The sequence below is a fragment of the Heterocephalus glaber genome, unplaced genomic scaffold (genome assembly GCF_053883595.1).
Source record: "Heterocephalus glaber isolate CG9 unplaced genomic scaffold, H.glaber_assembly_v1.0 deba00001572, whole genome shotgun sequence".
NCBI classification, from domain to species: domain Eukaryota; kingdom Metazoa; phylum Chordata; class Mammalia; order Rodentia; family Bathyergidae; genus Heterocephalus; species Heterocephalus glaber.
The window spans coordinates 14,536,832-14,551,141 of record NW_028258357.1 but is presented as its reverse complement, the minus strand read 5'-3'; the positions used below and the strand labels follow the sequence as shown (position 1 = coordinate 14,551,141).

The 14,310-nt window shown below is 37.0% G+C and overlaps 1 protein-coding gene and 1 pseudogene across 4 annotated transcripts in view; both read left to right on the top strand.

Annotated features, from left to right (window-relative positions):
• Window positions 1-14,310, top strand: part of Cdk17 (cyclin dependent kinase 17) — an 88,025-nt gene that overhangs the window by 38,778 nt on the left and 34,937 nt on the right. For all 4 annotated transcript variants that reach the window (XM_021258445.2, XM_021258446.2, XM_004844901.4 and 1 more), the window contains exons 2-3: window positions 9,574-9,720; window positions 13,501-13,665. In XM_021258445.2, the coding sequence (XP_021114104.1) occupies window positions 9,574-9,720; window positions 13,501-13,665 (312 nt within the window). The remainder of the gene's footprint in view (window positions 1-9,573; window positions 9,721-13,500; window positions 13,666-14,310) is intronic.
• Window positions 7,858-8,896, top strand: LOC101709593 (transcriptional enhancer factor TEF-4 pseudogene; annotated as a pseudogene).

The window sequence follows — 14,310 nt, the reverse complement described above, 5'->3', positions numbered from 1 at the left end:
GATCGTGTTTGAGAGTTGATGCTGGTTGTCTCTCTGGGACTCTTGACATTTTACATTTCAAGTTTTATAGTAGTCTTACATTATCCTTCTCAGATGGTGTTTATGAGTAGGGGAGTCTTTGCTGTTTTTGCCACTTTGTGTGGTTGACTATTCATATTATTGGAGAAAAAGAGTCCACTTTAGATTTGGGCACATGAAGGATTAAGATTTTTAAATGTTTGTAGGAAAAAACCCCATAAGCATGATTAAAATTTTAATTTATCTGTGCTTTGGTAGTGTTTTATGTAATCATTTTGTTTTATATGAATGACAAAGTTGTGTGAAAAAGCCTTAATTTTTATCAGTTATTTCTTACTCTGTATGGTTAGTTTATGTGTCCTTCAGAGTATTCAGTGTTTATCATGTTTCAATCACTGGGAGAAAAGTGACTGAGTATTATGTCACTTACTGAGTTCACCTCATTTACAGTAGGTTTTATTTAAAGCCAGAGTGATGCAGGAAACATTATAAAGAAATAAATAAAGCTGTCTTTATGCTGAAATTATATTGCTCCACTTGATATTTCAGAAAGATTAACAACAGCAAGAGTCAGTGGAGATACATGTTTGCCTTTTCAACCTTAGATTTTTAACCTTAAATGCTCAATTTGTTCCACGTGTAAATTTCACTTAAATACATAAAGGCTCATTCTTGAGGCATTTAAAAAACAGTATTTAGGGCCAGGGATTTAGCTCAGTGGTTCTGCCTCCTGCCTTGCAAGCTCAAGGATCCAAGTTCGATCCCCAGTACCAAAAAAACAAAACAAAACAATATTTAACCTTGAGTTTTTTCTGCTGTTAACCCAAGGCAATTGTTTTAAAAATATTTCAAAGACATAAGCAGTAAGATTGCTACTCTAGTAAGTTCTTTAATCTGTATTTGAATACAAGATAAATTGGTGTCCAAATTTTACTTTTAGAAGTATTAAGAGGGCAAAATATAGCACCATTTTTATGAGTCAAGACCAGTAGATGAGAATCTATTGTGGGAATGTTTATGGTTATTGTCTTTTTTAAAAAGTGTGTGTGTGCGCGTGCACGTGCGCACACTCATGTCTGTGTACATTTGTTTTTTCTTTTTCCTGCGGCAAAACTTAGCATTTCAGAATGGCTATCTGGATTTTGTAAGTAGATAGCATAGTTTGTTTTCAAGATAAAAGAAATGTGAAAGTCTTTGTTAATTGTGTAGCAGATAATGGCAGAACAAGTTTAGCCCAAGGGAAGTATGATGATGCAGTATATTTACAAGTTCCTTTTATACATTTATAATTGGGAACTGACATTGAACATTTTCAGCTGCCTGTGTATATAAACATGCATGTATAAAGACATGTTGTCATTCTGTATCCTTTTACTGCCCTTTTATTGTATTCATTTTGACCTAGCTATAATTTAAAAAGCCAGAAATATTTTTGACAGCTAAAAGAGGATGAGTTGTTTTGCAGTATACATACACAATTTTATGTATATAAACATACATCTCATGTGCAAATATATTTATGTAGGTATGTGTATATATGATATGTGATGTAAAAACGTAAGTATAAAGAAATAGTTAAGAAAGGACATTTATGCTGAAATGTGAGCATTTAGAATAGTATACTATCTAGTTAAATCTTTAAAATAATAAACAATTGTGAAATCTCTTTACGGAGCATTTTACATTACAGTGTATTCACTTCAAAGGTGAACATAGCTTTTGTAGTGAATTAAACATAAAACTAACTTAGGCATTCACTACAAATCACCTTGTGAACTTGTCTTACTATTCATAGAAACAATAATGTGACTATTCTAACAATCCCTCAAAAATATTTTAATCAAAATTTTAAGGAATGTTGGTGAACCAATTTCATTTAGAAATATTTTTTCATTAATAATGATTTAGGCTGTAGTACTGAAATTCTTTACCATCTGTATCTACTATTCATTTTTAATTAAAATCTGAGTTGTATCCGAGCTTAAATATTGCATAACTTCCCTTATATGAAATACCTGAAGTATATATATATATATATATATTTTTTTTTTTTTTTTTGGTACCAGGGATTGAACTTGGGACCTCGCGGTTGTGAGGCAGGCGGCGGAACCACAGAGCTAAATCCCCGGCCTGCCAAAGTATAAATTTTAAAAAAGAAATACCACAGAAAACAAGGAGATAAATTGTTTGCAAGTGGGAAAGGGATCTAAAGACAGGTGGAAGGGGAATAAAAATTAAGATATTTTGGGTACATGTACCAACTCTAAGATGAATGTAAACATATACTGCAAAATGTACTCAGAAATTTTTTTGAAATGTTAGTTGTATCATAGAAGATAATAAAGGGTCCTTTTTGAAGATGTGCTTTTCTTTGAAAATTTTGTATTAAGGTTTAACTTCATAATAAAGCGTTTTCCCTTGTTTAATGAATTAGAAATGTCTTATTTCTGACAAAGTAGAAAATATCCTTATTTTGTAGACCAGAATTGTCATCACTCTTTGGTAAGTGTCATGGGTACTATTCTGAGTTATAAAATAAAGTTCCCTGGAAAAACACTGTTGGTCAAATGCATCATATGAGGCAAAGGTTAAGGCTTATGTCACTCTTTGTTTTACTTTAATTTATTTATGTTTTTGGCTACACAACTTAAAACCACCAAGAGCTGCTACTTGATGCTGTGTATCAACATGTTCAGTAGAAATGTAAAATGTACCCTATATGTAATTTTAAAACATTTGAAGGCATATTATAAAAGTGTTTTTACACTTGATCTTAGCCAAAAGGCCAAGAAGCGATTATATAAAAGTGTTTTTAAAAGGTAATTTTAGTAATATATTTTACCTCATCAAACATTTCTGTTTTTTCAACATTATCAGTAAAACAATTAAATTTTTGTGAGATAATAAACAGGGTTTCCCCTGAATTTTTAAAAATACATGTAAAATTTACTATTGTAACCACTTTTCAGTGTATAGTTCTTTATTATTAATTCATATTGCTGTGCAACTATACCATTTCCCATCTCTAGAAGTCTTTTTTGACTTGGGAAACTAAAACTCTTTACCCTTTAACTTTTTACCTATTCCTATCCTTCCCTCCTCTACTGGCAACTGCCATTCTGCTTTATTTTTCTATAATTTTGATTATAAGTACTGAGATATTTTACATCCTTTTTTATACTAAAAGTCTTTAAAATTCAGTGTATATTTTACATTTGCAGTACAACTTAGTTTGAACCAAGTACTTTTCAAGTGCTCATTGACCACATTTAACATTTGGCTGCTATTTTAGATAGTTGAACTCTCTACTGTGATATATACTGAATCTATATACAACCAAGTCTATACTGTATTAGTGTGTTATGTGAATTAATTCTGTACTAACGTTTCTTTCATGTGTTATTTTATTCTTATTTGTCATCTAGAACAATAAACAGGTCCTATGATCAGCAAATTTTCAAAAATGGTATGCCAAGTGTTTGAAGTGATGTTTATATAGTTAGGTAGACATTAGTGACCATAGGACTATGTTTGAGAAGGATGGTGTCTGAAAAGTTGGTAGTTATGAACTGCCAGCTCTTAGGAGTTTTTGTTTGGACATATAGTATAGATTTCTTGAACAATGTGTGTTAGGGTCCTCAATTTGAAATCTGGAAGGACTTAACAGAACTCAGAAAACAGCTGTTAAATTCCTGGTTATACCTTATGACATCTAAAAAGATTCAAGTTAAAATAAACAAGGAGGAAAAGGTATTTTGGGTGAGCCTAAGAGAAATCAAAATGTGAGCTCCCAGTTGTCCTTTCCTGTTGGAATTGCACAGGTAGCATTTAAGTCTTCCAGTAACTATGTGTGTTATTATATCCAAAGAACATCATCAGGGAAACTCAAATTAGTCTTTGGATCCATGATTTTTATTGGGGATCAATTAGGTAGGCATGGAGTGTCCATATGACTGATTTTAGCTATTTAGTCTCTAGTCTCCCCTATCCTTCTTTCTCACATGGCCCAGAGCTCCAGGCACACAAAAATAGGCATTTACCATGATTTACGTACAATGTTAATGTAAATTATCTGGTACAGGGCTGGGGGTGAGCTAAGTGATGAAACATTTGCCTAGATGTGCAAGGCTCTAGGTTTCATCCCTTGCACTGCAAGAAAAAATATGCCTAGTATGATCCAGGGTCAGATATATAGAGAGACATTCTTTTTTTTTTTTTACTTATATTTTTATTAAAATGATACTTCAACAAGCACAAACGTTAAATTAGATCCAAAACTCTAGATACAAACTTCATATGCTCAGAACTCTCTCACACAGTATAAACTCCAAACAGATTTGCAATTAAATAGCTAAATGAAAACCATGAAATATTTTTTAAAATTTTATTGGTACATTTTAGGTATACAATATAATGATAATCATCATTGGAAATTTGTACCTTTACATAATCTCTCTTGGTTCTTATTTTTTCCCCATTCCCTGCCCGCCCTCCCTATCTGCAAAGACTTTGTTTCCATTTTCTCCTATTAATTCATCCCCTTCTTTCCTTTCCCCTACCCCTCTGATTTCCCCTTCCCCTTTGCCCCTTTTCTTCCTATTTCACATTATCTATTATACCTTTTAGTCCTTATTTACACTTTCAGTTTCTCACACTAGAGAAACTGTTCGGTATTTACACATGTGTGTCGTATTTATTTCTCTTAAGAGTATCTCCTCAACGTGCATCCATTTAGCTATAAATGTAGAGACATTCTTTTTACGTAGAATATTCCAAGGGCTTACAGTTTATCTTCCAGAGCCCCATTCAGGTGAGTCCTTTCTTCAGCATGGGCCGAGTTTAAGCACCGTAAGCCTACTGAGTTGCCCTTTGACTGCACAGGATAATTCTAAAGGCCTTACAAAGGAGGATGTCTCTAGTGTAAAGTTACAGAAACAAAAAGTTAGATGAGTGTGAAAATAGTCCTGTTCACCTTAAATATCTGATACGTTTTAACACATGACACGAAACACTGACTGTCAAAGTAGAACTATAAAGGTTAACTATCAGAAGTGAAGAATATAACATTTAAGATGTGCTAGTTTCTTTGTTGAAATTAGCTCTTGAGTTTACTGTCTCATAAATTCACCTAGCTTGGTGAAATATGTATATTATCTTTTCTAAACTATATCACCTCTCCCCTTTTGGCCTATGATTGAGTAACTTACAGAAGTCTAAAGTTCCTGTCAAAACTATTAAAAATACTAGGGAAATAAAATCATTTTGAAGGCCTTTTAGCCTTTTCTGAGTCGTTCAAGACTTGAAAAGTCAAGATTCAAGAGAGAAAGGAGATGAACTCATTTTGTGTTTAGTTTCCTCTTGTATTTTTCCGAGTAAGCTGCTTTAGATGAGGTAAGAGCTGAGTAGGGCAGAAGAGATAAAACAAAAAGCAGCTGAGAAAGTTGAATGGCACTCCCAGGAGTTTGTTGGGGTTTTTTTTGTTGTTGTTGCTCTGGCTGTAAGTTTACTTTCAGATCTCCTGAAGGGCCACACCATATGAGTGAGAACAAACGAGAGGCCAGTCTTACAGTGTCTGAAACTCAGTAGCAAGCAGTCTTACTGGATTGAGTTGATCTGTTGATCTGCTCCTACTCTGTCTGCTACAGAAAATTAAATCCTCTATGAAGGAAGGTAATAGCATCCAGAGACTAAATTTTTTCCATAGACTTTTTCATACATTTATTCATATACAGTGTCTGGCATTCAATAAAAAATTGCTAGGCACAAAATAAGACCAAGGGAAAAACACTGACAATAGAAAAAAATCCACAGATTATGCAGACTTTGAAGTTATAGGGGCTTTATAATTCTATAACTGATCTGCTCATGAAAATAGATGCTGAGATTGAAAATTTCACTAGAGAACATTAATCTATAGAGAAGAATCATGAAGTTCTGAAATTGAAAAATATGGCAATTAAAATGAGCACAGTAGATAGATTTAACTACAGATTAGATACACCTGAAAAGAGAAACAGTAACCTGGAAGATAAGTTAATTGAAAATATTCAGCAGCATGGCTTTGTGTTTTTGGCATTATGACTAAACCAGATTAAAGTATAGGAACTTGGGCCAGGGATTTAGCTCAGTGCTTCTGCCACCTGCCTCGAAAGTGCAAAGTCCTGAGTTCAATCTCTTGTACCCCCCCCAAATAAAGTATAGGAACTTTTAAATTAAATATCTCACCAAACCAAATCTCTTATCTTACAGCTTGTGGGTGAAAAGAGTCCTTACTTGAGTATAGTTGCAATTCTTGCTATTTTTAATGTGTGTGATTTTATATTTTATGTTTTTACTATAGTGCTTTCTTTTTAAAAACTACATTACATATGTAGTATGGAGATAATAAAACAAGATTATTTGCACTTATAAATTTGTACTTGATATGTTCCCCTTAGCCTTTGAACAAACAAAACTGTTTCATGACTGACATTTTATGCAGAAATCACCTGTTCAGTAAACTTAGCTACTTAGAACCTTAAGATGAGAAAATAAGCAAAATACAGATGGAAAATAGCTAAACAGAGCTGAGTGGTAAACCTTGCATATTTTAGCACTGGTGAGTTGTAGTGCCCTTATTCTTATTTGGGATCATGGTTACAGTTTACATGGTGATTTGGTAAACTATCACTAGTCAAAAATAGCAGTTTAGAAAAGAAGTTACAGGTAAATTGTTGAATAATTAGTTTTATCAAGTCTTATCATTGCTAAGACTCCACTGTGAATTGTACCATTAGTTTATGTAGCTCTAAGACAGAAAAAAAAGTGTTGTCAATTATATCTTGATATTTCAGTAACTAAGTTACATCCTGATTTGAGAAATTGTACTGTGGAGGAAAACTAAATAGTAATCCTACTTTTAAATCTTAGTTCCATTATTTAGTATTTGTTTGACTTGGATCAAGAAAGTTCTCTGAGCATTTTTCCTAACCTGAAAATGCGATAGTAAAGTGTCATACGAAATTCTTTGTCTTCCTCTCTCACCTCTTCTACCCCCAGTGTAGTGTATGGTGATTGAAACTTGTGATAGAATGTAAGCATCAAGCTGGTATTGATATTCCCACTATGTTGAGTTTTAGAAAGCACATTCTAAGAAAATTTGCAGTCCTTCTAAATTTAATTATTGCCAGGAGTAGTGGTGCACACCTGTAATCCTAGCTCTCAGGAAGCCGAAGCAGGAGGATCGCCATGAGTTCAAGGCCCACCAGAGCTACACAGTGAGTTCCACCAGCCTGAGCTGCATAGCAAGACCCTGTGTCAAAAATACATAACAACAATAACACTAAAATGTAATTATTATGCTTACAGTCTCAGTCATTAGTTATGTACAATTCCTGCTCTTCTGTTGATGTCAAATAAATAAATATAGTATCAAACAGAGTGGGTGTGTTTTTTTAAATAAAAGGCTGAATTTTGTGAATTTAGTAGAAGTAAGAATTCCTATTTTGGGCCCGCGGCTCCCCAGGCCCAGGCCGGGAGGCCCAGATCGGGAAACCCCGGGCTGGGTTCCCCCTGGAGGATGGCAGCGGCTGGACTGGCAGCGAGGAAGGCAGTGAGGAGGGCACGGGTGGCAGCGAGGGGGCCGGGGGCGATGGCGGCCCAGATGCAGAGGGAGTCTGGAGCCCCGACATCGAGCAGAGCTTCCAGGAGGCACTGGCCATCTACCCGCCCTGCAGCCGCTGGAAAATCATCCTGTCTGATGAAGGCAAGATGTATGGTCCGAATGAACTGATTGCCTGCTACATCAAGCTCAGAACTGGGAAGACCCAGACTCGGAAACAGTCTCTAGTCACATCCAGGTTTTGGCTCGGAGGAAATCGAGAGAAATCCAGTCCAAGCGGAAGGCCCTGAATGTGGACCAGGTTTCCAAGGACAAGGCTTTTCAGACAATGGCTACCATGTCCTCCACTCAGCTCATCTCCGCACCTTCCTTGTAGGCCAAACTGGGTCCTGCCGGTCCTCAGGCCACTGAGCTGTTCCAGCTTTGGTCAGGGGGCTCTGGGCCCCCCTGGAATGTGCCAGATGTGAAGCCGTTCTCACAGACACAGTTCTCCTTGTCACTGACACCCCCATCTAGTGACCTCCCAGGGTACGAGCCCCCCCAAGCCCTCTCTCCCCTGCCCCCGCCTGCCCCATCACCGCCAGCGTGGCAGAGTCGGGCCCTGGGCACTGCCCGTTTGCAGCTGGTGGAATTCTCAGCCTTTGTGGAACCGCCAGATGCAGTTGACTCTTACCAGAGGCACCTGTTCGTCCACATCAGCCAGCACTGTCCCAGCCCTGGCGCACCCCCCCCCTGGAGAGCGTGGACGTCCGGCAGATCTACAACAAATTCCCCGAGAAAAAGGGCAGTCTGCGGGAACTGTACGATCGCGGGCCCCCCCACGCCTTTTTCCTGGTCAAGTTCTGGGCTGACCTGAACTGGGGACCAAGAGGTGAGGAGGCAGGTGCTGGCGGTGGCAGCACTGGTGGCTTCTGTGGAGTGAGCAGCCAGTACGAGTGTCTGGAGCACATGACCCTCACCTGCTCCTCCAAAGTCTGCTCCTTCGGCAAGCAGGTGGTGGAGAAGGTGGAGACGGAGCGGGCCCAGCTAGAGGACGGGCGGTTCGTGTATCGCCTGCTGCGTTCACCCATGTGCGAGTACCTGGTGAATTTCCTGCACAAGCTTCGGCAGCTGCCCGAGCGCTACATGATGAACAGCGTCCTGGAGAACTTCATCATCCTGCAGGTGGTGACGAACAGAGACACCCAGGAACTGCTGCTGTGCACCGCCTACGTCTTCGAGGTCTCCATCAGTGAGCGTGGGGCCCAGCACCATATTTACCGCCTGGTCAGAGACTGAAGGGCGACCCAACAACTGGCCTGCCCCTGGAACATCCTCCTCACAGGAGGACCCTCCAGCTCCCCGTGCTTCTCATCTGGGGCGGGGGCTGTGGTGGAAAGGGGCTGACCTCAGAGACCTGAGGACGGGGACTGTCCCCTAGCAAGAAGGGAGGCCGGCAGCACATCAGGGATGGGGACAGGAGTGAACAACACCCAGGTCCCCCTACTCTTCTGGATATTTTGGGGGGCCCTAATTACACATAGACTTGTCCAATTTCCTGCCCCCCAATATCTGCCTCTTCCTACCACCCCTTTGTGATCTGTGATGTCACAAAATGAAAACCCTTCCTGTGCAGGAGCAGAGCCAAGTAGGCCCTGGAAATTTTTTTTTTAATATAACAAGATATTTATACGTGGGTGTTAGGGTTGTGACTCTCTCCCAGTGGGGCGAGTAGCGGGGTGAGGCCCTTGAATCCCGCCCCCCCCCCTCTTGTATGTGAGCCCCGGACTGGACTGCTGCCTCCCTTTCCCTCCCAAAGCATGTTGGTTTGTGTTCTGACGGAGGATAAAGTTATTTTACCAAAAAAAACCCCAAAAAAACCACCTATTTTGAAGATTCTCAGAAAACCCAGACATTTTTTTCTTGAGCAGTAAAATAGTTACAACTTTAATTTTGTGTTCATTCTTTACTTTCAGGATTTTTCAAGCCACATTCAATTGATAGGATGAAAAAGTTTAAGAGAAGGCTGTCCCTCACACTTCGAGGAAGCCAGACTATTGATGAATCATTATCTGAACTGGCCGAACAAATGACTATTGAAGAAAACAGCAGCAAAGATAATGGTAAATATTTGGGATGGGGGAGATGCTTCCCCATTCAATTACTTTATAAATAGAATGTAAATTTACTACCCAGATAGATTCCCAGTAGCATCCTTTGGTTTCTCTCATTCCCTTGTTTCTTAGGAAACAAAAAAAATTGTATAACTTTTGCATACTTAGTGGAATAATATACAGTCACTCCAAACCCATCCCACATATCTTTCTGTTTTTTTACTAGTTTGTAAGTAAGGATAAGTTGTATAGCATTATGCTAATTGTTAAATAACTTTTCAAATTACAAGGAATAATCAAAGTATATGGTGAATGTTTGAATTTAAAAAATTATTATACTGAAAGACACATGCTGCTTTCTGAAGCAGGCCTGGAAGTCTTGTTTCATGAGTGTTTATGAGGTCTGATCAAAAATATGGTGACTACTGCTGCTGAGTGCCATTTAATGAAAAGGCAGTCTTAGTGGTCTCATAAAGACATTATGGTTTGTCCTTATTCACCTTATTCACTGGTTCTGGCACCTGTGACTTCTTCTTCCCCAAAGTCAAAATGACCATGAAAAGTAAACATGTTGAATTGATTTAGGGCATTGAGGCAGCCACAGTAGTGCAGTTAAAGATAAAAAGGGGACTTCCACAGCTGTTTCAGAAAGTGCACGAGTGATGGGTAAGTGTGTTTGAAGTGAAGGGTGTTTTTGAGGAGGACTAATAGTAATGTATCTTTATTGTAACAAAATTTTAAACACATTAAACCTTCACTGTATTTTTTGATCACAGCATACTTTTCAGTCATTTTTGTTATTTTTATAACCTGTGTTAAAGTTTATAGGAAGTTGGTAAAATTCCTGTTTCCTACTCCATCATAGTTTTCAATAGACTATATACACAGGGACTAGCCACATAAGTTATAAGGTTCATCACGAGTGTATTACTCTTCTTACATTATGTGTTTACCAGTCTGTCCATTGTATGGAGAGCATTTAAGGCAGGTAGACATGTTTCATGCATTTGACAATGCTTTTTATAATTCAGAGTAGTATGTTAATATAAAATAAAAGAGCTTGTTAAATAGAATGAAAATGCAAACTTGGCAAAATTGTTAGAACATGGCTACATATTTAAATTAAAGTAACTCTAGAAGTGTCATAATAATCAGGAAAGTGCCTACATGAATGGCTGCCAGTGTGTTAGCACATGTGGAATATGTGGCGAGCCATCATTGCTTGTGCCTTGAAATTCTGCTCCTACAGATTTGTAGCAGTGAGTAAAAGATGAACACCTTCAACCCTCCCATCCATGTGGATGCTTGTGTTGTGACAGAGGGAAAGGTATCATGGGAAGGGTCTGCATTTTAAGTTACAAGTCGTAGGTTATGATTTGGAATGCACTAATATACTGAAAGAGTTGGTTGACCCTGGATGTCATTTATCTTTCTCAGGTTTCAGATACCTTGTTTCGTTTTTTTAAAGGGGTAGTATTTACTCAAGGGTCCCCAGGTTGTTGGGTGACTGTTGACACAATCAGTGCATTATAACCTAGGTTTCTTTGATTCAGTCTACAGCATCACATCCTGTTTTCCCAGGTCTTTTTGGTTTTGCTAATGTCTTCCTTTGATATTGCCTGTTTTGCTTTGAACAAACGGAGAAGAGAGATGGCCTCAGTAGGAAATAGGGAATAATTATATGTAGGAGGGGAAAATTTTGTATTTGAGTCAAATCCCAAAGATGATTTTATAATATTTTCTTCCTATTGCAAGACGTACTGGATACATGGAACAATATCCTAATTTTCTCTTAGACTCCCATTGATGTCTTCATATTAATTAAATCCAGTGTGTTCATTCTTAGGATAGAAGAGTCTTGGCAGTATGTTTGCCAGTGATGTTCAGAACTAAAATAAGCACAGTATGCATCTTGGTGGATAGTTTCTAGGGCACATTCTTAATGTGTATTTGACTATAAGCCAAACCTCTTTTTACATTAAAAAAAAAACTATGAATCAGACATTTTGAAGAGCTATTTTTTTGACTAATTACATATTTTCTGCAGTATTTTAGTATTAATTATCTTAAAATACATAGTTTGTAACAAATGGTGAAATGTTAAAAATACCTAATTTTTTCAAGTAGTTTAATAAAACTTCCTTTTATTATAATAGTAATTCTAGTAGGTAAAAAGAAGAGAAAACAGGAGCTCTGTTGTTTCTTTTTGGCCTGAGTTGCTTGAAATAATACTTAAAGACCTCATAATAAACATTGCTTCTCCTTGGGTTGCAGAGACTGCTGGTAGCATGAACTACTGTAGCCTGCTATTACTTACACTCTTTATGTAATAACACACAGATTTCATGAACAGCATTGGCAGAGATTCTACATCTGTTTGGTCACCTCCCAGTGCCCAACAACTGGCTCTATATAACACATTTTTTCCTTTGGAGTTTAGTGGGTTTTTTGTTTTATTTTTTTTTAAGCCCAAAAAGCTTAATAAGATAGGTCATGCACATAGCCTGTGTCAGAATAAGTTATGAATGTGTGATAATGCTTTTTGATCTTCTCATACCTGATATCATGAGTTTATAAAGCAAAAATGGTCTTTGTCCAATGTCAGTGCTACTATGGAGTATGAGGAATATAGTTTATTATTTCCCTGAGTAAATTCTCTTTGGATCAATTTTTGATCTCCTGTCTCTTGTTTAATCACATATATGACCACAGTCCTATTATTCTTGCATTATATATGTCACTGGTACATATTCCTCTTCCTTCCAAATAGATTTTGAGTTAATAGTTCTGTCATTTTGATAACTGAGCTGCACTGTAAAGTTTTAAACTCAGTTATAAATTATTAATATAATTGTAATTCACATTACTGGATGTATTTATTTAACTGGGATGTTTGCACACTGACAGGTGGATTGAATCCAGGGAAAGATGAATCCTGAATTTGTAGTCATTGTGTTAAAAATAGGTTGAAAGTTTGCAAACTTGGTTGACTTAAGAATGCTGACCTTAACTTAGTACAGCTTTTCTTAAGTATGAAATGAAATGTTTGCACAAAAATTTATAAACTGAAGTATAAAGTATTTTTTCTAAAGTATCTGTAAGGAAAAAGAATTCTAAGCTCATCAGATTTCTTTTAGCTGAAAAGATATTACATATTTAATTGTTTAAAAAGTAGCCAAAATTAATCCATCTAATTTCCTCAGAAAGTTAAATATAGAACCATATAACCCAGCAGTTCCATTTCTGGGAATATACTCAAAAGAATTAAAGCAGACATTCAAACAAAATCTTCCTCAAAATTTTTCCCGCTTAAATAATTTTTAAGAACTGTATTTGGATACTTTGCACTATAATGAGTCTGTGATTGTTTAAAACTCCTTATATTAAAAATTTCAAACTTGGGCAATAATTTCCAAGTCTGTGTATTAAAGCACACTTAAATACTTCTGTTTTATTCACTAAGTCAGTACATGGAAGAGTAGTATGGAAACAATCTTAAGACATATTCAGATGAGAAATAAGCTGATAGGTTATATTAATAGTTCGGTGATTGTTAATTTTCATTATATGAATTGGATGGGTAAGTATTAGACTACTTTTCTATAAGTATTTTTTATAGAAATTATTTTAACTTTAGTACTTGTATCAGATAGCCAAAGAAGTGAAGCTAAATGTAGTGATCTCTGTTACAGCATTTTGTTTTGTTTTCTGTTTTGCTTTCTCAACCCTTCTCATGCGACCCTGATCTCGGGCTGGCGATGGAATGATTTTGGTTATTGCGGACCACAGAGCCTATCGTGAAGAATGGCAGACCCCCCACATCTCACAGTGTGCACTCCTTCCTCCACCAGTACACAGGGCCTTTCAAGAAGCCCCCGTTGCGGAGACCCCACAGTGTTATCGGAGGCAGCCTTGGCGCCTTCATGGCAATGCCCAGAAACGGAAGCAGATTAGGTAATTTGAGCATTTCTCTACTGTATTTCACTTTTTGATTATAGGACATGTACATATTTATGTTTTAGTTTTATGGAAGTCAGTGGACGTTTATTATCTGTCAGATAAAAACCAAGAATAGGAAGGATAGCAGAAAGAGGGAAGGTTCTAGAGAGGTAGCAGTGCTGACACAGAGGGGAAGTATGGGAATATTTGGACACTTGTCCAGCAGAAAGAAAACAAGCCCTGTAAAAGTGGATGCAAAATTTCAAGATGAATACTTGCTTAGTTTGGTGCTTCATTTAGGGTCTTACCTCAGTAACTCTTCAAATCATCACCATCTTATAGAACAGTACAATAATTAGATTATCACTTGAGTTGTTACTCTTTTATCACTATGTTCTTTTAAATATCTAAAGAAAACATGTATCTGCAATTATTTATTTGATTATTTCTCTGATCTTTTTTGTTAGTACCTTATTTATCATGTTTTGATTTTAAAAATCCTTTTAAATGTAGCTACTTTATTGTCTCATTAGATAATTATATTTCCTGAAGTTCCTGTGTATTTTATTCTACTGCTTGCTTCATTTCTTGCCATGGTAGATTATTTCTTGATGTGCCACATTAATGTGGGAGTATAGGCTTATCTGTAGTGAAGTGGTG